At 39.2% G+C, this 24371-nt stretch overlaps 1 protein-coding gene across 8 annotated transcripts in view; it reads right to left on the minus strand.

The window, feature by feature from the left end:
- Positions 1-944: 944 nt before the first annotated feature.
- ptprea (protein tyrosine phosphatase receptor type Ea) overlaps positions 945-24371 on the minus strand; it is a 270285-nt gene continuing 246858 nt past the window's right edge. For all 8 annotated transcript variants that reach the window (XM_060841967.1, XM_060841966.1, XM_060841968.1 and 5 more), the window contains 5 exons: positions 23669-23803; positions 22724-22849; positions 18848-18999; positions 9357-9492; positions 945-9242 (listed from right to left, as the gene is read on the minus strand). In XM_060841967.1, the coding sequence (XP_060697950.1) occupies positions 9168-9242; positions 9357-9492; positions 18848-18999; positions 22724-22849; positions 23669-23803 (624 nt within the window). In that variant the 3' untranslated portion in view covers positions 945-9167. The remainder of the gene's footprint in view (positions 9243-9356; positions 9493-18847; positions 19000-22723; positions 22850-23668; positions 23804-24371) is intronic.

A 24371-nucleotide genomic window follows, 5' to 3' on the forward strand; every position in this document is an offset into this window, starting at 1 on the left:
AACAAAAGCAGACCCAGCACCGATCCGAGAAACACTGCTGATCACAGGCCTCCAGTCCGAAAAACAATCCTCCACCACACCCCTGTCCAGCCCCACTATCTCCTACCATCAAGCCAATTGGCAAGCTCACCCTGAATCCCACGTGATCTAACATTATGAATTAGTTTACCATGCGGAACCTTGTCAAAGGCTTTGCTAAAGTCCAAGTTAACCATGTCAACTGCTCTGCCCTCATCAATCTTTTTGGTTACTTCATTAAGAAAAACTCAATCAAGTTTGTGAGACATGATTTTCTTTGAACAAAACCATGCTGACCATCCATAACCAATCCTTCCCACTCCAAATGTAAATCCTATCTTTCAGAATCACCTCTAATGACTTACCCACCACTGATGTCAGACTCACAGGTCTATAAGTTTCCAGGCTTCTCCTTACAGCCTTCCTTAAACAATGGCACATTAACCACCCTCCAGTCTTCTGGTACTTTAACCAGGTTTATAGATGATACAAATATTTCTGCTAAGGGTCTACAATTCCTCCCTAACTTCCCACAATGTCATGGAATACACTTAATCAGGTCCTGGAGATTTATCTAGCTTTATGTTTCGTAAGACCTCCAGCACTTCCTCTTCTGTAATGCAAACTGTTTTCAAAACGACAATATTTCCGAGTTCCCTGGTCTTCATTTCTTTCTCAACATTAAAAAACTGATGCAAAATATTCTTGTAATATCTTTCCCATCTCCTGAGGTTCAACACAAAAACAACTTCATTGGTCTTTAAGGGAATCCTACTATCTCTCTGGTTGCTGTCTTACTCTTAATGTATTCATAGAAACCGTTTAGATTATCTTTCACCTCATCTGCCAAGGTGTTGACATAGCCCCTCTTAGGTTTCCAATGTAAAAACAGACCAAAACAATAAAATAAACACACACCACATTAGTATAATTTAAGATTACTGTTTGACATTTATTAATGGTTTCAAATTGCAAAAATATTATTTAGCAAAACTGGATAAATAACATTATGATGGCAAGTTGACCACCATGAACAAAACATAAGCTCGCTAGCTGATAAAAATGCATACATTTCAACTTAACAGAATTTTGTAATACCATAATGATCCATTAATAGATAATTATATTTCAACAAAACATATTAAACAGTACTCTATATCATTTTAGGGATGGCATAATCTTGGAGCTAATATATTGAAATCTGATAAACTACAATTAATCTTCTTCCCCCGTTCAAATATATTTTGAATTATCTTTATGATACATGAAATAAATACTTTAAACATAACAATGACTTTCAGATATCTTGTTTTCTGAGCAGAAACAACCAGAATACTATTCTAAAATAGTACCTATATTCTGAATACTATTAACAATGGTTATTGTTGTTATACCACCAAAAATATACTATCCCTTAACAATACTTCAACAAATCAAAGCTACAAGATCTGTTTTTGCATTCATATGTTCTAACTTCAGACAGATTTCATTTATTGAAAACCAAACTGTTCTTTATATATTTTATGTGTTTTTGAAGCACAATAGTCAGTAAATTAGTGCAATGGGAAAGATCTCAGGATCAATATGTATTTTCAAACAAATACACAGAATCTCAGTTTTTATTTAAACAAAACCACAATCTGGACTTATGAAAGGCCAAATGAAAAGAATTCTGTAATTTATCTCCCAATACTGTCCCCTTTCTTGACACTTGATCTGATCAGTACAAATATTTATAAATGTAATTTGATATCTATAACTGTGGAAAGACACAAAAATTTTTTGTTTAGTTTCCCCTGCGTTGGAATTTCCAAAGCAATACACAAAAAAAGGTGAAAAATTTGCAATAAAAGCATCTGCTACAATAATTACATGAGTTAAAAAGTGTCATAATCTAATATCCTGTAGTATATCCCAAATCAAATTAATGGGCGCTGTTATTCCAAAGGACCTTAATCGATTTTAGGCTAATTACCAGTAGAGATAGGGTTGAATAAATATGTAGATGAGCGTTTGAGGTAAGCTGTGATGCAACTATTTCCTCATGTGCTTGTACTCTACTCCAAGGTTGGAACCTGTACAGCACAGGACATACTGCCATGTAGTATAGCCATCATGGGCAGTTGGTTAATAAACATCTTTTGAAAGTAACCCAGACATCTGGCCAGATACTGTGTGCAGATTCAAACAATCCAGCCGAGAACAATTACCCAGAGTGGAGTTGCCCATTTAATATAAATGGCAACTCTTACAGTAAGGCATTTTGGCAGGCAGATAACAGGTGCCAGTCAAGAATAGAAAATGCAAATAATAATACTCCATGCCAATATAATACTCCAAACTGGACATCAGATTTAAAATTCAACACTGATAAACCTGATAATTGTTCCAAAAATCTATTCCACTTTGAGCTAATGATGGTGTGTTACTATACACGGACAATATTCCAGAATTACTCAAAGCAAACCTCAAAGTTTATTGATTTTGTGAAAGTATTTGAAATGGCTGAGGCCCAAGCACGACAGAGAGAGACCAGAGCTTCTGCAGTGAATTATTTGCATCTGGAAAAATGTTACCACTTTTTAAAAAACTGCTGCGAAAACCATTCCCAAATTTTATTTATTTATCAGAAGTTTCTTCTCATTACTATTTGGCCTTTAATAAGTTCTGTAATATAAAACAAAGAAATCTCATCTGAAAAAAGATATAAAACAATTAAAAATACATGAGCACTGCATAAACACTGAGCACAATAAAACATTCCATAGTAAATCTGGATTTGTTAATATTACCGATTTATCTGTGTAGGTTCTACATACAAATCATTCAATTTATATTGCACAGAAAGATAAGCTGTTCACTGGGTTGACTAACAATATTAAATGGCAGTATACATATACTATAGTGTGCTCTCAGATTTGCAAGCTTGTTTGCCTGTAGCTTCTCTTAAAGGTTGGGTGTAAAAGTACCCGCAATTTATTAAAAATATGGCAACATATTTACTTTTCATTGTTAAATCAGATTCATGCTAATAATTCATGCATGCTTCCCTCGGCAACTGTGGCATAGTGAAAGTACATGTTATAAAATGCACCAAGACATTCTCAGACAAGTAAAAACAGAATATTAAACAGTAGCCTAGGTATTTCTTCAATTGGGAAATTCAGTTGAAAAGACAAGACAAAGTTAAAGCTGTGTATGAATGATGTTGATGCTTCATACTTGTCAATAGAACAGGCAAGCATCAGAAGCTGAACATTTTCACTACTTCGTGATCTGAGCAAACAATCTAAATGCGTAGATACCAACTTTATACATATAATAACACAATAAGAAAGAATTTTGTTTGGTTGCGATTGAATATGAATCATGAACCTAATACAAAATATTAATTTCTCCATCCTCCTGAAAACATTTTAAAAAATAGATTATTTTCAGTCCTATTTGTTGGTGTAGCTTTTGAATCCCCTCGGTGTAATACTTCAAAAGACCACATGTCTTAATAATTGTGGGTAGAGACTGAAAATTAATTATTTGAATTTAATTAATTGAAAGCTAATGATTTCTTTAAATGTAGAATGTATTGAAGACAATATAAATTTATATAAACTCAAAATGTAGCAACCAAAATGAGAGAATGCAATTGATAGCTGAACCTTAAACAGGAATCCCACTTCAAACGCATTTTATGATTTTCACCTGAATACATTGCCCATTTAGGGCTCCTGTGACACAATAATAGTCTCCCTGCCTTTGAGCCAGAAGGAGCGGTCAAGTCCCATCCTGGATGTCACAACACATACAAACAGGATAATTAAGAATATCTATATTGTTCATTCTGGGTGAAGGACAGCAAATTCTGCCAGATCTTGAAGTTTCCTGACTTATCCCCTCCAGGGCCACACATCCCAGAAAGGCCATTTTTCTGCATTACCTGCAAGTTACCTAAAACAGGCGTGAGGTTGTTTAAATATGTAAATGAAAGGCCTGATGCCTATATTAGGTTCCCTCACCATAACTGTGCTTCACTGATTTGAGTACGAGGCTGAGCCTGCCCAGCCCTGGATTTTTCTTTTAAATGGCTACTGCTGCTTGAGCAGCAATCATCAACAAAAGGCAAATTTGAAAAATGTTCCTGTCAAACAGAAGTGTTCCTTCAAGAAGTGCTTGTTTGAGGGCTACCATCAGTATGTGATTGATCCTTCTCCTGTTCTTCCACCCACATACGCCCCACATCGTACCCAGGACACTTGCCCAAGGGTTGCCCTAATTTGAAGTACCAGATCCTGAGCTGCCTGAGAGGACAGGTCAAGCTCCAGTGATTCAGCACATTATTTAGATGAAGCCCAATTTTAGGGCTGAGCCATGGGTCTTCTGGTTTGGGCTGTAGAGACACTGTGCTGCCTCTACTGTCTCACAGCTGGAACTGGGCAGCAAAACAAAAGGCATCCCACCTTGGCTTCCTGAAAACAAAAGAATGCAAGATCCCCCTACAGCCCTTCCCAAATGAACTAACATCCCTCTCCTCGATTAGCTAGTAAAGAAACAAGTCACTGTGTCACCTTAATAAAGACATGAACAGTAATAATTGTATGGACTACATTTTGATTACAAATGATAAGTTGCTTACTTTCAGCAAAGGAAACAAAAAATTCATGGATAAAACCATTTTTCTTTTGTAGATAAAACCTCATTAAGAGTTGGGGAACGCTGATGGGATGAGGTAGGCCGAAAAGAATCAAGAACCAACTGAAACTAAAGCAACCACTGAAGAAAATGCATCAATAACAATGGAGCACCTGCAGATATAAATCTTATTTACAAGCCAAACATAATGTAATGAATAAAAGTGATATTTGGCCATAGCCATTTCTACCACTCCAGTTTATTTAAAATTATGCATGGGTGAGTTGGTTTCTATAATTTCACTCTTTTATTTAAAGAGTTAGGATATGTTCCTGTGGTGCTGTTAAACATAAGATGAACTGAAACCATTTAAACAATAAACCCAGCAAAGATTACAAACTTGAAGGCAGCCTTTCAATTTGTCCAAAAATCTGAAATGGTATTTTATTATAGATTTACATTTAGATATCCAGCTAGATAATTCTAGTATCCACAAACAAATTTAAAAATCAAATATAGTGAAAGATTTGTTTAACTTTTATTCATCTTTGATAATTTAAATATAAACTACTGGGACACCAAACTATAGATTGTAGCACAGATTTTAAGAAAGGCAAGTCATGCTCAATCAACTTGCCGCACTGTTTCAAATAAATACAGCTAACTTGAATTTTGAAAAGTATTTGATAAATTATATACACTAGCTTCATGGCAAATTTTTGACAGAATATTTGTCTTTAAATTCAGTCATTGGACATGGATGTCGCTGGCTGGGTCAGCATTTATTACCTATCCCTAGTTGGTCATGATGGTGAGCTGCTTTCTCGAAATACAGAATTCTATGCACTGTAGGTAGATGCACAATACTGTTAGAGAGGGAATTTCTAGATTTTGACCTAATGATACTGAAGGAATGATGACATATTTCCAAATCAGGATGGTGAGTGGCTTGGAGAGAACTTGCAGGTGTGGTGTTCCCATTTATCCGCTGCCCTTGTCTTTTTAGATGGAAGTGGTCATGATTTTGGAATGTGCTATGGAGTGTTGGTGAATGCAGTGCATCTTGAAGATAGTACATATGACTGATAGAAGTTTATGAATGTGGTATCAAGTGGGCTGTTTTATCCTGGTTGCTGCTGAGTTTCTCGAGTGTTGATGGAGCTGCAGGTTTCCAGGCAGGTGGGGAGTATTCCATCACATTCTTGACTTGTGTTTTGTAGACAGTGGACAAGCTTTGTGGAGTCAGGAAATGCGTTACTTGCTGCAGGATTCTTAGCCTTTGATCTGTGCTAAGTAATGTTCTGCAGGACTTCATAATGGAGTCTTTAGAATACACAAATAATAATGGCAAATTGAAGGAGCAAGATTGAAATTTGTATAATATGTATAGCAAATTATGATGAACTTGTGGAGGTAACTAGGGAACAAGTGTTAGCAGAACTGGCAGATAGGTGGCAGATGGAATACAGAAACAACACACAGTAATACATTTTACAAGGAAGGATAAGAGGAGGAAATAGACCACAAATAGTAAAGGTTTTAAATGATGTATGAAAGTAGAAAGATCTCGTGTTGCAGATATACAAGCCATTAATGATTTTGGGGCAATTAAGTCAAGCCATTAAAAAAAAGACAAGTGTAATCCTTAGTTTTACATTTATAGGCACAGAATACAGGAGTAAAGAAATATACATCAGGAGGATTTTGAGAGTCCAGATTGACTACTGTAAATATTGGGTGCATTGAGAGTATTTTAACTCCCTAGGGTCAGTTGTTTCCCCCAAGGAGAGTGGAAAGCAGTAGCGAGATTGGCATAAGGCAGGTGAAATTCTCTAGGCCTGGATGACACTGATGGTAGGGCAGTGAGCTTCTCTGGTACAAGTACATTGTGATGGAGTGGGTTGTTTGGCTGCGTGCCTCATATTATTGTGGGAGTGTTTTTAGAAAATTGGATCATCACAGTTCGTTGAAAGGCAGACCTCATGTTGGCACTAGGCTAGATCAGTGTGCCATGAAAAGCCATGGGGTATCCTGCTTGGAATTATGCAGCAGGTTCCTTCCTGTATCCAGGAGGAACAGCATTTGCCATCAAAACCAGTGGTGTTAAAATCAGAAATCAGCATGAATGTAGAGGAAACTGGAGCCCCTTTATTTTCACTGCCCCACTACAACTCCCCCTCCTGAGAAGAGAGAAAGTTGAATTCCTACTTGTAACCACACCGCTGTCAAAATACTGTAAAGAGCTTTGGAAACCCCAGGATGGATAGAAAAACAAGGGAAGTTGTGCATTCACTAGGATGTTATGAGCATTGGTGAGTTACAGACTTGAACGATTAGGACTTCTTGTTGCCAACACTTTATAGGTTAAATAGCACCTGGCTGGACATCTTCAATCACATAAATTAATGATATTTGTTAATGAGGTCAGTCGTGGTTAATGATATCACATAGTCACTAAGATGAAAAAAAGATAAAATTAGGAAAATAGAAGGGGCATTGTAATAATGTTTACAGAAGAGCATAAAAGATAGAAGTAAGAATAGTGTTACTCAAGCTTGTCCTTCTATTTAATGGAACCACAACTTCAACTCCACTTTTCATCTGACTGCCACATGCCTGGATTCATGAGACACCAAAGATTCGGACTCTTAGCTTTAAGTATATTCATGGATGGAATATCTGCAAACCTCTTGGGTAGAGAATTCTAAAGATACACAACTCAGAGTGAAGAAATTTCTCGTTATCTCAGTCATAAATTATTAGCCCCTTATCCTGGGACTGTACTCTTGTCTATTATATTTCACGGCCAAGGAAAACAGGAAATTTGGTGACAATATGCATCGTGAATACAGCCTCTCAGTTTTGTTCAGTATTTATTTCTGTAAGTCAACACTTTCTCCATATTTCCAGCAGTGCAAAATGAAGAATTTAATTCCAGCTTTATCTTCACTTTGTTTCTATTTTATCTTCATTTGATTTTGAATATTTTTGTACAGGACCTAAATGGAAATCAGTCTGATCCATGTCAGCTATAACTTGACTTGATACTAAATAATTGGCAAATGCACATATCATTCTTTAAATTGGCTTTTCTCATCAACTGTAACTACATCAGATTATTTCTTGACTCCTTAATACTGAAAATGATTGTGTCTGTTCAACAAAACTGAATTACATATGAAATTGCTCAGGCAGTAAAGCTTCTGAGAAACAGATTCACTATCTCTTTCAGATGCTCAAATTCACCACCTTTTTGCAATTTGTTTTTAACTGGAAGAATTCTCATTCCACAGGTGAAAATATGAATCAAATGAGCATTACTTACTCCTTTACGTGTATGTATGTGTGTGTGTATGTATATATATATATATGTGTGTGTGTGTGTGTGTGTGTATTAAGTGTTTCATATTTATTTAAAACATAATAGTCACTTGATTGATTTGCATAAGCTATGCAGAATTACCACCAATTCTTCTGTTGCAGGTAGTATCACAGGCTGCTCCTTGTGTTCTTCATTGAGGAACATCATGTGAGCTCTGCAGGTACTGTTCTGCACCAAAGTCCGGCCCCAGGGAATAAACATGGGCTGTACTCCACAGTTAGAAATAGATCTATGTATTTCCCCTACTATATGTGGCAGTATGATCAGTAGCAGCCACAGATGGATTTAACATCAGGAAGCTAAACAGGTGTCTTGCTATACATTTGCCAGACTATGGCTAGTTAATGTTGGTCTGGCCTTGCTGACAGCAAATGGATGTAGAGGTCACTATTGCAGGGAGAAGGTGGTGAGACCCTAATGCAATGCTGGCCTAGGTTATTTCTGGGTGTGGAGGAGCACAAGAAATTTAAAATAAATGGATAAAAAAAAAGAGTAACTTCTGGACAACAGTGTATTGTCATTAAGCATATGTAAGAACAAACATTTTAGTTAAGCCAAAACAATGTCAAAATGCACGATATACAACTAACATTATAACACTGTAAACTCTTCATATAAAAATATATCTATTATATATGGTTTACACCCAACCTTTTGAAAATAATGCAAACTCCAACGCACAGTATAAATTCACATTTTGTAACACTTTTGAGGGGGTCAAACATTGTTGGCATTTTCACAAAGCAAATAAAGATTTTTCTTCAGTTGATTTGATTCAATCTTCTGTACATTCAAGATTCAAAATAAAATGCAACTGATAATGACATATAAAATATTTCTTTTTAAATAACCTTCTTTTACGAGTGAGAGAGATATGGTAAATGTACTCCAATTAGTCATTCAGTTAAAAATATTGAATGACTTGTAACAGATGCATGACTCCCCAATTAATGTAACCCAAATACTCAAAAGCACAGTCACAAGACAATAAAAAGACTTTCAACTTATTAGGAATATTCTTCTAGACAACAAGTGCATAGCAAAATACAAAATAAATTCTTGATAATTTAATGTACAAAAGATGCTTTACTGGCCTGTCAGCTAACAATTGAAAAGATAAAAAAAACGGTAAGGCAAACACTTATTTGAAGTTGGCGTAATCGGAATGTATGTCTAGAAAATCTTGAACCACCTTGTAACAGAAATCGTACTGCTCCTGCAAAGAGAAAGAATTGAGAAAAAATTAAAACATAGTTATACTTGACTTTATCTTTTCGAGATCAATAATGTGTTTTGCTTCAAATATTTAGAAAATCAAAAACATATATACCAGTGTTTGCACCATGTGTGGCCGCTGCATTCGGAGGCTCTTGACAGTTTGGAAAACATCTAGAAGACCTTCAGCTTTCACTCGCTCCAGAATATTACTCAATGCAATAAACGTCCCTGTCCTGCCAGCACCGGCGCTGCAAAATATATAGATTCAAGTGTTACTTAAATAATAAACCACCTTGACTGGATTCTACGTTGACTGTGTCACCTTGAATTGATCATATTTCCCAGCAAGTTGTTAGTCCCATTTTAATTTGAACATTTCTAGAATCATAGAATCCCGAGTGTGGAAACAAGGCCATTAGGCCCAACAAATCCACACCAACCCTCTGAAGAGTAATCCTTGCAGACTTAGTCATCTACATTTACCCTTGACTACTGCACCTAACCTACATATCACTGAACACTAAGGGCAACTGAACACAACCAATTCACCTAATCTGCACATCTTTGGATTGTGGGAGGACATCGGAATGCCTGGAGGAAACCCACACAGATACAGGGAGAATGCGCAAACTCCATACAGACAGTCAGCCTAGGTTGGAATCGAACTCGGGTCCCTGGTGAGGCAGCAGTGCTAACCTCTGAGCCACTGTGATCAAAATAAATGATGATCTTGATATGACCCTATCCAGTGGGAAACTCAAAAACTATACAAATTAGATCTCAAAAAAGGATTTTAACTGTGGAAATACTGTAACTTGTCCCCCTAGATGGAGAACAGTTGGTGGATAAAGAAGTCAAATGTAAATTGAAAGCAGGACATAGGCAACCACTTTCATGTGATATAAAGGCAAGCAACGCTGGAAATATTTAGTATGTCTGGCAGCATCTGTGAAGAGAAACATGGGTTTGTTTTTCAGGTAAATGACCTCTTATCAGAATAGTTCTCAATTGATTTGCTCCACTTCTCAAATTGGCAACCACCAAAGTTTTGCCCTAAGGCTTTAGAAAAACCTTCATTCTGTGCTAGACCATGGATAGTGAAGGACTCCTGGAAGAATACAGGGAAAATGAAGACCCTGATGTGGCAAGAGTGCCCTTGATTCCCTTGATGAAGGATGCTTCCAAAGATAATGGGAAAACTGTGGAGAAAGATGGTATGGAGACTCCTACTGTGCCTGGAATAACAGCAATATCAGCATCCCAGAATCAACACTGAAGCTGTCACTTCTCAGCTCCTAATAAATACAAAAATAGCAGCAGGGATCTACAAACAATAAAGTCTCTAAAGACTGTCTCAGCGCTCACAGACCTCTCAGGCCTTTAAGCACAAGAGGAAATAGACTATACTCTGACTGCATCCAAGTCAAGGCAAATGGCATGAGTCAATGGGAGTTTAAGATTCCTAAAGGGCATCCGATCACGAGGAAGGAATTGGCAAAGCTGTTTACCAACACCCATCGCACAGGCACCACTCCAAGCAACTGACCTCAATAACAGATTATCCTGGAGTGTCACCTGCTGTACAGCCCAATTCCCATATTGGAAACCGCAGGGCCTCTCTACCCCAGTAGGCTGTTGTTCTGAGCAGGTCATGGCACAGACTTCACATATTGAGGTCAGTTTCCAGAAAGGCCTGAAGATAGGATTCACCTTTGTTGATATATCTGGCACAGATGACATACAGTGTGGCACACAGACATGCTGCTGAAACCTTTCAAATCTGTCAGCTCTGTGCAAACCCTAAAATTAATCAACTTCATATTCAGCAACTTTCAGTTCTGTATGAAACTTGGAGATCAAATCTGCTGCCCATGCATAATCAACAAGGATCAGCCCTCATATCAACTCTCTTCAACATAAATATCACTGACCTCCCTTCCAGAAGGTTATGGTTCTTGACCTATGCTAACAACCTGACACAGGCTGACAAACTTCATAACATTGAGAAGACACTGAAGATCTATGTTCTCTTTAAACCTACCTCAGAAAATGAGGACTGGGACCAAATCTGACAGGACTACCATTACAGAAAACAGTTTCACATCTAGTTCTATGACTGACTGCTCGTAAAAGACCCAATGCCAAAATACATTGGCCTACCAGCAACACCTCTAGAACACTGGGGCCAAAGTCAAGACAAAAATAAATCCCAGCCCTGCCAAGTTTTTACCATCTCCCCCGATCTCCCCCTCACTGAGGATGAACGATCAGTCCTCAGTAAAGGTCTAACCTTCATCCCACTTCACTCCCAGGTCAATGAATTGCACACGCGTTGCAACATTGAACCTTTCTTCTGCCACTTTCACACTTACTTTTTCCATTGGGAAGCCCGCCCATTCTCAGAGGACCCATTCTCCCACCTCCAAAATACTCCATCCACTTGGATACTCAGTCCTGGTCCGTTACCTGCCCTTGACCTCCAACTGCCGCCATGACATTGACGGCCTCAATCTGTCCACCCCTCTCACCCACTCCAACCACTCACTCTCCCAAAGCGCAGCCCTCCATTGCAACCCCAACCTCACCATTAAACCAGCAGACAAGTGGGGGGCAGTGGTAGTTTGGCGCTACCACACGGACACCTCCTCCTACTGCCCCGTCGACCATGACCTCACCTCCCATTACCAAACCATCATCGCCCAGATCATCCACAACCTCATCACCTCAGGGGGGGGATCTCCCATCCACAGCCTCCAACCTCAGTCCCGGAACCCCGCTCCACCCAGTTCTATCTCCTACCAAGGATTCACAAAACCTGACTGCCCCAGTTGACCCATTGTCTCCATTTGGTCCTGTCCCATTGAACTTATCTCTCATATCTTGACACCGTCCTGTCCCCCTTTGACCAGGATCTCCCCACATACATTCAGGACACTAACCATGCCCTCCATCTCATCCATAACTTTCGTTTCTCCGGCCCCTAATGCCTCATCTTCACCATGGAAATCCAGTCTCTGCACAGTTCCATCCGCTAGGGCAAAGGCCTCCTTTGATTCTTCTTCTCCTGCCAACCTAACCAGGACCCCTTCACTGACACAGTCATTCAATTGGTGGAACTGGTCCTCACCCTCAACAATTTTTCCTTCGAATCCTCCCACTTCCTTCAGACCAAAGGTATATCCATGGGCAGCTGCATGGGCCTCAGCCATGTCTGCCTCATCATCACATATGCACCAAATAATCCTACCGCACCGTGGTGAATTCCCCCCCCCCCCCCGCCCCCTCACTCCATTAAGTCCTGGGCCTCCTCCACCATCAAATCCAAGCCACCTGATGACTGGAGGAAGAATGCCTCATCTTCCAGCTTGGGACCCTCCAACCACAGAGTGTCAACATTAGCTTCACCAGTTTCCTCATCTCTCCTCCCCCAACTCATCCTAGATCCAACCCTCCAACTCAGCACTGCCCTGTTGAACTGTCTTACCTGTCCATCTTCCTTTCTATCTATCTGCTCCACCCTCCCCTCTGAACTATCACCATCAGCTCCCAACTGCATCTACTTTTCCCCACCCTATTCTCCTATTTATCTCTCAGACCCCTTCCTCCTCCCACATTCTTGATGAAAGGTTCATACCTGAAATGTCGACCCTCCTGCTCCTCAGATGCTGCCTGACCTGTTGGGTTTTTCCAATGCCATTCTTTTTGACTATGAAAATGAATCTAACAAGGAAGATGAAGAAGTGGTGGTGGTGCTGGGGGTCACGTGGGGGAGCAGAGCTCTCACATTGGACAGCGTCACTCACCCTGGTCGACCCAGCAGAACAGTAGTGTCCTTCAACCTGGCTCAGGAGTTGCCACACAAACATAATAGGTATGCACCTCCAGGAAATCATCAGAGTTATTTCCAAGATGTTAAGACCAACACAACTTGAGTAGCTTCCTGGGCCAGCACATTTGAACCTCCTGATATCTATAAGGACAACATGCTCTTCTGAAAAACATTCCTGGCTGACAGTCAACAAAGGACTCCCATTGACACGGGTCCTTAAAAATAATAGAAAACTCTACACACTGTTTTGTAATTCCACAGTCCCTAACAGAACAAGGTCCACACCCTACAAATTGATGAATCGCCCACCTCTTGTTGGTGTGCTTCTTGGTTAACTGTAACCATCACCAACTACAACCTGATAACTAACCCAAGCAGTGAAGTCCCACGTTTCAATCTTCTCCTGAAAATCTTTAAAAAAACACACACAGTTACTAGAGGACAGGTCAGGGAAGATGTGGACACTTGCTCCACATCTGCTACATAAGGAATAGTGCAAATTATGACTATGGTCATCGAAGTCAGACCATTGGCCACACACTGAACTTCTGCTTTGAGAAATGTATTGCTAATGGCATCACAACTATTCACATTACCCCAGCTGAGGATGTTTTATGGATTATTAATCTTGAGTACAAATGTAACTGACTTGTCCAGCCATATGAAGAATTTAACAAAAAAGAAATCTTTCCTTTGTGGAGTCAGGAGTCACTGTCCATGGCCTCTCTTCTCTTGACTTTTGTAAAAAAAAACTGCAAATTATGAGTTAGTTTTTGACATCTACAGAGCTGTGCTTTACATCTTTGTGACGTATGCCACTGGATTTGATGCTATGGAATATAAACTGAATGCTGCAAAAACAAAATATTGACAGTCATTTTAAGCAAAGAATGACACTTGGGAAAAATGATGCATGAATGGAAAAATAAAGAATACATTAAAAGCTAAAACAATATTGTGATTATAGCCAAACCTCACCAGTGATTTAGAGAAAGCTAAATCCTTTAAAAGCAAACATGAGAGAAAATATTCCCACTTGACATAGTAAAACTTTGAATGCCACTTGATTTTCTAGCATTAATAAGTAATGGCTCTTAACATTGCTCTTTCTTGCTGCTGACCCAATGGAAATTGTGGATTTAGTGCGTTAACAAATGCTTTAAACAATGTTAGTGTCTACATTTGTCTTGTACTAATTGATTCGCAATCCTAGCATTTAGTAAATTAATCCTAGGGGAACAATGCCACAATAAATTAACTACAGCTTACTCTTGTACTTTGTGCTGTCAACTGAGGTCAAATAAGACCTGATTTTCTGAAATCCATCCAATATATTTCAATGTGAATCATGCAACTTCTGCCCTTTCAATTCACTTTTCATCTACCCTTGGGGCAGATTTCATACTGATCAGTGATAGAGCCAATGGGCTCATCAACACTTCCCAAATTGATTTAAAGGTGGTTAATTCAAGCAAAAGTGGCTAACTAATTTACTCACACATTTTTAAGATTCCTGATTGCAATTGCTCTGCTGAGAGAGTCTGATGTGAACAGCAGACATAACGGAGGACGACACCACTTAATCTTACATTTCTACCCTACACCTGATGGTTTGGAGGCAGTATAAGCAAGCCAAGATTTCTTGTATAATTAGCTCCTTTTGCAGCAAAATGCTGGCATTGAGTATAGTGGGTCATGCAGCAACTGGAGTGAGGGAAACAGCATCAATGGACTGTACTTTCCAATGGGCACTGTCACTGTACGGGTTTGCACATGCCCCTTGTTATGAGCATGCTCATTGTCATCAACCTTTCAGAAGCAGTGTCTGAGGGGGCTGGGGAGGAGGATACATTGATAACATTTCGTGGACAACTGTGAAAGCTAGTGAGGCAGCTTTTAAGCAAGTGTGCAGGCAGAGAAAGATGGGCAAGTGAAGGACAAATGGGTAGGTCTGTGATAAGGTACAAGACAGCAGATATTAAACAACAAAAAGGATGATGGTGGAAGACAAAAAGTGATAGTAGTGGGCTAAGCAAAGAAACAAAAGATGGGTTGAGAAGAAAAGGAAACAGCAATAACAAAATCTTAAGCCGTCACTCAAAGAAAATGGTTAAACTTTCAATTTGCTGAACTTAATGTCATATCTGGAAGGTGATAAAGTGCTTCATTTTTACACAGACTTACTATTCTGGATCCTAGATACAAGTCAGTCTGTGCATTACTGCCATAGGGACAACATAAACAATAGAAATATATCACCCAGTTTATGCTGTCTATCCTTGGTGTTCAATGTTGCTGTGTGTAGTCAGGAAGAGGTGAACTTTGAAATCAAAAGAACCAAAAGACTACTACAATTAATGACAGAGCTGGTGGCTTTGATTTTATAGCCTCTTCTCAGGATTTATACAGAAGAATGATATTCAGGCATGACCAGGTCTCCAGCATGAGGTCCTCTTTGTCATTCTCAACGCTAAGCCTGAGCAATGAGTACCAATGAGTTATGTAATCATCGGAAAGGCATCACTGCTCAGCATAATCCCATCTTTATGTCATCTGCAAATGTGTGCTTTTCACTTTGTCCTTGATCTTGCATTTAAGTGAGAAGAGGAAACCAAAGTGTTATTTAGTTGAGGCAAGTATATTCACTTCAACCATGTCCAGTCAATAGAGCACCAATTGAAAATGAGACTCTCCTGATCTGCAAGATCTCAGTACCAATATCAGGTGTGATTCAGATGATATCACTCTCAGCATCACTGGGGTGCCACGGTGGCTCAGTGTTTAGCACTGCTGCTTCACAGCACCAGGGACCCAGGTTCAATTCCAGCCTTGGGCGACTGTTTGTGTGAAGTTTGCACATTCTCCATGTATCTGTGTGGATTTCCACTGGGTGTTCTAGTTCCGTCCCACAGTCCAAAGATGCACAGGCTAGGTGGATTGGCTATGCTAAATTAGCAATATTTTCCAGGGATACACAGGCTAGGTGGACTAGCCATCGGAAATGCATGGTTACAGGGATGGAGTAGGAAGGTGAGTCTGGGTGTGAAGCTCTTTGAGGGTTGGTGTGGCTTTGAAGGGCTGAATGGCCTGCGTCCACACTGTAGGGATCCCATGATTAACCTTGCAGTGAGAATGTTGTGGGTTCAACTCCCATTCCAGGGCTTGAACAATAAAATCAAAACTGACACGTGATGAAAGGTGTTTGATTTCTTTGAAAAAATAAAGTTTTGAAAAGAGTTTAAATTTCAAACAAATGGTACATGGGTCTTGGTCTTTCTTTTTATGAAGAGTTTTAATAATTAACTTGCTCAGTCCTTTTGAAATCAATATACTAACCCTCAGTATGTGTTTGGCAGCTGAAGACTTGAGGCCTCTTGGAGAGTTCATGGAAGTTTGTTTACATTGTGTGGTTTTACCACGAGTGAGATAGCATTGATAGTATTACTTTTGTTTTAAGCTTAGAGATGACAAAATGTTTGGTTCAGTTTGAACGGACCTGAACGAAGTTAGAAGTATGAATAGGTTCTCCAAAAAACCAAGTTTGTTCAGAGCAGTTAAGGGTACGGGTTACCTCAGAGCAAGATTGGTACATTGTGAAAACTTCTAGACCACAAGTTCTTGGTTAGAACTCTGCAGATAGTTAAACAATTGATAAAGTCTGAACTCTCAGTTGTTGATGGATCAAGAGAAAAGGCCTTGGTCCTCTAGGGACTAGAACTGGAAAGAAGCAGTTAAGTCAAACATCTGGATTTGATAGGGAAAGAAATACACCCTTGAATGTTGAGTAGCTTAAAGTGATGGTGTTGGAGAATTCATGGTCCTCATCTTACCATGTGCTTTGAAATCTTTCAAAAGTTTCTCAAGGGCAATGAGGGACAAACAGTAAATGCTGACGAGCCAACAGTCCCACATCCCATGAAAGAATGAAAAAATACTTCGACATATTTGGAAACACAGCTCCCTTTGTTTTATTTTTCTTTATTTCTCTTCTGTAGTTAACTTATGTTTAATTGTTAAAACTGAATCTGCGGCCTTGTGTATTTATGTTTCAGTGAAAGGTCGTCACTTTAAATAAAAAAGGAGCAGAATGTGATGCAGATTTCATTCTGGAATGTCAACAGTAGCATTATTTGGGATCATAACACTCCAGTAAAATGGGGAGGGAGTGTTACTCTGCCAGAGATGTTACCTTTTTGGATGGGCAAAAACATAGAAAATACGAAGTGTAGGTCATCCAGTCCTTCAAACCAGCTGTGTCATTCAGTGCAATCATGGCTGATCATCCAACTCAGCATACCTTTTGATCCCTTTAACCCTATAACGCTTTCCTGAAAGCATTTAATGTTGTCGCCTCAACTGCTTTCCATGGCAGAGAATTTCACAGGCTCACCACTCTCTGTTGAAGAAATATCTCCTCATTTCAGTCCCAAATGGCCTACCTCACATCCTTATTGGTTCCGAACTTGCCAGTCATTGGGAATATCTTTTTGTGTTTACTCTATTTAGTTTCTTTAGAATTTGATAGATTCCTATGAGATTACCCCTCATTCTTCCAAATATGAATAAAGTCCTAATGGAACCAGTCTCTCCTAATATTTCAATCCTGCCATCCTAGGAATCGGCCTGGTAAACCTTTATTGCACTCCCTCCATATTCAGAACATCTTTCACTCAGATAGAGAGAACAAAATTGCACACAATACTCCAGGCGCGGTCTCACCAAATCCCTGTACAATTATAGCAAGACATCCCTACTCGAATCCTCTTGCTATGAAGGCCAACATACCATTTGCCTTCTTTATCACCCATTGCACCTACATGCTTACTTTCGGTGAATAGTGCACAAAGACACTCAGAACGCATTACGCCTTCCCCATTCCATAAAACTGGGAGCAGAAATAAGCCATTCAGCCCTTAGAGCCTGCTCTGCCATTCAATCATGGCTGATATGTTTCTCAACCCCATTCTCCTGCCTTCTCCGTGTAACCCTTGGTTCCCTTACTAATCAAGAACCTATCTCAGTCTCAAATACACTCATGACTAAGCTTCCACAGTCCTCTGTGGCAATAACTTCCACAGATCAACTACCCTCTGGTGAAGAATGTCCTCCTCATCTGCATTCTAAAGGGTCACCCCTAGATTCTGAGGCTGTGCCTTTCTGCTTAGTGCGAAACATCTTCTCCATATCTACTCTATCCAGTCCTCTCAGTATTCTGAGAGTTTCAATCAGATCCCTCCTCATCCTTCTACAGACCACTGAGTACAGACCCAGAGTCTTCAACTGCACCTCGGATAACAAGCCCTTCATGCTTGGTATCATTCCTATAAGTCTCCCCAGATCCCCTCCAAGGCCAGCACATCCTTCCTTACAATATTCCAGATGAGGTCTGACCAGGTTCTTATACAGCCTCAGCAGTACATTTCCGTTTTTGTATTCCAGTCCTCTTGAAAAGAATGTTAAAGGTGAGAGATAAACACAAATCTTTCCTTTCCAATATATTGCAGAAAGCATTCACTGTCTGGACTAGGTGCTGGTACTGCTGGACAGGGAGCCTTACCCTACAGCTACACACAGCAGAAAATAACAGCCACGTTGCTCACAAGTGGTTGTTCATTAATAACTGGAAACTTGTCTGACTTCCTGATGGGTATAGATGATGCAGTGCTTCCTACCGACAGCGCCAACCGATCAAATTAGCATTTCTGAGTCAAGACTATACATCAGAAAGGATGCTGTCAATTTTATAACTACTTGTATATTGTAAAATGAAATACCTGCAATGCACTATGATTGGATGATTGCCGGACTGTTGTTGCTGTCTCTGGACGGCTGCAATCAGGTCTATCATTCCTTTCCCTTCCACTGGAATGCCAATCTCAGGCCAGCCATGAAAGTGGAACTGTCGAACTATCCTGCCCTTGTTTTCCTGCATTTTAATTGCAATGTTATAGTTTTGTTTTCAGTTAAATGGGTATTGGTTCTCCATTAGATCAGCAAAACATCTTAACAAAACCTAGAAATACAAAATACTCTCAGCTACAGACACTGCTGTGCTGCATGTTAATGTTGTGGTCAAATATATGCTGTTTGGCAGTTCATGTTTTAATATATCTCCCAACATCCTTTGTTTTGTGGCTTATGGAATGTAAGTATCACAATCACTACTTGAAATTATTGAAGGGAAACTTGCTGAGTACATGAGGGAGTCAGAAGTTGATAAGGTGACACAAGGATGTGAGGAGTCAAAGGGCCAGGAAAACAGAGTTAAGGGCACAATCAGATCAATCATGATCCTAGTGAATGGTGAAGTAGGCTCAAGGAACTTAAAAAGTCCTAATCCTGCTCTTATTTCTTATGATGCTTTTTGTGAAACACAAAGTCCAGCATAGGCAGTTTGGGCCGAATGGTCTATTACTGCAATTTCTAACAAGTCTATAACTGATGTGAAATGGAATATCATATCATAACTGTACATTTTTGAGACTCTTCATGGTTAAGTACAACAAGCACATGAAGAGGTTAACAGCAGTAGCTGATGCAACAACACAATTTCTAAATTTTTAATATATATAAAAAAGCTTTATCATTCATCATGAAAGCTGTCCCTATAATGATACAGTATTTGTTTCAATCACAACAGTTTTATCTATGAAATTTAGTTACACTAATTGTTTCAAGTTTATTTGAATCAACTTGCAGTCTACTTTTTCCTTGGCTTCTTAGACTTTCACTGACATTATGTAAAATTGACCATTTGCTGTTGGGATTGCTGAAGGAACAATGATGAATTCCCCCCAAAAAACCTCCAAAATCAAAATTTTTTCTTGGTCATTCGAATCATCACAATGTGGTGAGTAATGAAATAATGAACAGTAATGTGCACAAAATTCCTCGTCCATTATGTTAGTGCTTTGCTAAACATAAACCGTTTTTTTCCCACATTAATCTGTTAACTCATTTATTACTAATATTGAGGAGCAGGATTTCAATCGATCTAGTCATCTCACATAATCTCGGCTGACACCACCAAACAGTGCTCAGAGTACTGTGTCATCAGAGGTGCCTCATTCACATGTTTGGATGGTTTGAACAGATGCTTAAAAATTATGTAAAACAATTAAAAGATCAGCAGGGAGTTCACTCAGTGTTTTAGACATTGGTATGCATTGTGGGAGCGAACTACAGCCTCTGATCCTTTCACTTTGTTTACTTTTGCTGGGTGTAAATAAAAGCTCTTTTTTTGAGAATTGGCCAGCTGCTCACATACGTGAGACATTTCCCTACTCGCCCTTCCTATCGGAAGGATGTTGTGAAACTTAAAAAGGTTCAGAAAAGATTTACAAGGATGTTGCCAGGGTTGGAGGATTTGAGCTATGGGGAGAGGTTGGATGGGCTAGGGCTATTTTCCCTGGAGCATCGGAGGCTGAGGGGGTGACCTTGTAGAGGTTTATAAAAGCATGAGGGGCATGGATATGATAAATAGATGAAGTCTTTTCCTTGGGGTGGGGAGTCCAGAACTAGAGGGCATAGGTTTAGGGTGAGAGGAGAAAGATATAAAAGAGACATAAGGGGCAACTTTTTCAAGCAGAGGGTGTTACGTGTATGGAATGAGTCAGAGGAAATGGTAGAGGCTGGTACAATTACAACATTTAAAAGGCATCTGGATGGGTATATGAATAGGAAGGGTGTGGAGGCTTATGGGCCAGTTGCTGGCAGGTGGGACTATTTTGGGTTAGGATATCTGGTCAGTATGGACAAGTTGGACTGAAGGGGCTGTTTCTATGCTGTACATCTCTATGACTCTATGACAGCAACATTTTGTCAAAAAGCATGGTGCTGGAAAAGCACAACTGGCCAGGCAGCATCTGAGGAGCAGGAGAGTGGATGTTTCGAGCATAAGCTCTTCATCAGGAATAGTGACGCGATGTGGATGGCCAGTGGGCACCTGGGATAGAGTAGCGATGGCTTAGAAGGGTGTTCAGATGACATATCATTATGGAAGGGTAAAGTGTGTAGTGTGATGGTTAAACAGAGATTAGGGGTGAGAGAACAGAGTTGGATGTGTGAGAGAGTGGCAGCCATGCTGGCGAGCAGTATGGCTTTGTGGATGGTGTCATAACGTTGTGAGTGAGAGACAACACTGGATTGCCAACACTTGACTGGGTGGCAGTGGCCTTTTAAAGATGGTGCAGGTGCAAGGGATACTAGTTTTCTGGCTGATATCCGCTGATTTTTGGGTTGTTCCGGGAACAGCATTTGGTTAGATGGAGATGGATGAGAGGAACGCTGTACAAGTAAGGTAGGTAGTTAATGAGACAAGTTTGGTAAGACAGAAAGAGAAGTCACACTAGGCCTCACACCAAAAATGCTCCAGAAAACTTGACACAACTGGCATTTAGCTTAAAAAAACACAAGATTCAGTGAATTGTGAGACCTGTGGGTAAGCTTTGAATTTCATGAGAATGTTCTGTCTTTTCTCCACCAAAGCCTGTGTGACATCAGATTGGAATTCAATACTTTATCACTAACCCTTGTAAAACCATAACCGTACACAACATACAGCAGAGTTTTACTTTCCCAGACAGTTGACTGATGAAGGCTATCCGTGAGTAAGTTGGAATGGTCAGGTTTGAGGTAACGAAGGCGTGAATGAGGTTTTCATCAGCAGATAAGCTGAGAGAGGGGTGAAAACAAGTGATGTGAAAGAAATGGATAGTTGTAGTAACTGCACAAATAGCAGGTTGAAACGTGGCGTCAACTGTGAGGGAAAAAGCTTCATTCAGACTGTTGCCATGGTGAGAAAAACAGCAAGTAACCAGGGAAACAGAGTTTGGAGCAGGGACTAAAAACAACAACTTCAGTTTTTTTAATATTTAATTGAAGGAAATTTCTGCTTATCTAGTACCAGAAGTCAGATAAGTAGTCTGATAATTTGTCAATGGTGATTTGAGGATGTGATGTTTGGGTAGAGCTGAGTGTTTTTAACATGTGTGAAAACAACTCTGTGCTGTTGCATTATGTTGCCAAGGGGTAATGCATAGATGAGAAATTGGCATGACCCAAAAATAGATCCTGAGGGTTAATCACCCGGGGATAACAATGTCAGAGCAGGAAGAGAAGCAAATACATATGATTCTCTGGTTACAATAAGAAACTGAGTGGTCAATTGTATCAAAGGCTGCAGAAAGACCATAAAAGAATGAGGAGGAAAGGTTTACATTTTTTGCAGGATATAAATTTGTCATCGCAACAACAACTATATTGGTTCTGTGATAGGGGTGGAAATCTAATTTGAGGGATTCAAACATGGAGCTCTAGAGAAAGTAGGAATAGATTCAGAAAGTGATAACATATTTGAGGAAGGTTGAGAGGAAATATTGAGATAAGAATGGTAATTTGAAAGGATGACGGAGAAGAAAACAATAAGTGCCCTTAAAAAAAAACAGCCTACTCCATTGTGGGCAAACATCACCCAGTAACAAGCAACTCTGAGACAGAGTTTTTTGAACTTGGGAGGGAAAACAAATTTGATTAAACTTAAAGCTTTAGTCTCCACCATGCAACTTAAAAATAGGCAAATACGTGTCACTAGATTTAAAATAAAACAATAATAATCCATTATTTTAATATAAATCTGAAGCAACACATACTGTGGCGTTTGTGACAGTAAGGTCTCTGATACTGAAAGCGTCAGAAATATGGTCATTCTTCAGTTCTATTGTATACGCTCCATATGTTACAGTGCCCTCTGATGGCCAATACTGTGAACACTTTTCCTGCAAGAAGAATACAAATAAGTTCCTGCATGTTATTAAATTATAGCAGAAAAATTCTACAGCAACATTTGCCATGTTAGGATACAGTACTTAAAAAAAATAATTTTTAATTGTCCCTTTAAGACCCCCACTGTGTGACTGGTTTCAGTGGTTGATGCAACTATGATGGTAGGCCTTTAAAGTTGTCTCAGGGACCTAGCTAAGCACTGAGGCAACATTTAAACTGCTTAGCATTACAAACACCCCAAAGTGGTACTGAAGGGCGGTTGAGCTCCTCAGCTGTAGCTCTCAGAAATTGAATTGAAGGATCATACATCCCTATAAAACATCTGCAGCTGGGAATGGGCTGAATTAACCTGTTGAGAGCTGAATTCAGATACAATACGGATATATGGATGAATTTCAGGCAAGTTACTAGTGATTAAAAATGTGTTGCTGGAAAAGTGCAGCGGGTCAGGCAGCATCAAAGGAGAAGTTACTAGTGACTATGTTACTGGCATATAAATAGGCTGTGTGTTAATTTAGAGCAAGGTTTTGTAAAATGTTGCAGTTAATCCATTTTTAAAATTCTAATTATTAAATTGCACACTTATTTACTTATTTGATGTCAGGAAACAGTTTTAAATTATTATAATTCTTCCTCCTCATTAAGTACTGAAAGACATTTGCAATTTCAAAATAGATACATTTTCTGACATACAATGCAGGTGAAGTCAGCAATGTTTGAATATTTTTCTGAACTTTTCAAGTTTGACTGCAATGAAAATGCTTCATTTGATATACGCCCATTGTATTAAATGTGATTCTATAGTATCGTACCTGCTCCCTTTCTCGAAGTTCTGTGAGCATCACAATGGTGTGAGATTTGCAATCCCAAACCATTCTCCAAAAATCCTCTACTGTATGAGGGATTGGACCTTGAGTAGCAATAAAATAATCCTTCTGCCGGTAACCCTGTAACAAAGCATTCAATGATAAAAAAATCTCAAAATAAATTATCAAAAATGTGTGCGCAAACTGTGCAAGTATTAAGCTACATGCTAAAACCCCTGAATTTGTTGCTATACATATTTTGGCTGAAAAATATTTTTAATGTTTTCATGTTCATAGCAAAATTGGCTGTAGATTACTGAAATGTGATCAAGTATATAGAGTCACTGGCATCTTGATTTGCTTTTTGAAAAGAATCACTGTTCTGACGTCAGACATATTATAATCTACGCAAGGGAAACACAGGGACTGAAAAAAAAATACAAGGACAGAATTATTAAGACAGTAAACCATTTCTTCATCACTGCTGTTATAAAGAACTCATTTTGCCAACGCTAACATACAAAGTCATTAAACATCCACATTTTTTCAAAAGCTCAGCTTACTTTATGGAGACAATAATGATTAGACGTAAGATATTCGATATTTTACAATATGGATTTAGAATATTTTAGTCCAGTGAATTGACAATTGATTATTTTGAAGATGTGCTAACTAAAATATTAATTTATAATTTAATTGACTCAGCACA

Source organism: Hemiscyllium ocellatum, chromosome 22, assembly GCF_020745735.1.
Source record: "Hemiscyllium ocellatum isolate sHemOce1 chromosome 22, sHemOce1.pat.X.cur, whole genome shotgun sequence".
Classification (NCBI taxonomy): domain Eukaryota; kingdom Metazoa; phylum Chordata; class Chondrichthyes; order Orectolobiformes; family Hemiscylliidae; genus Hemiscyllium; species Hemiscyllium ocellatum.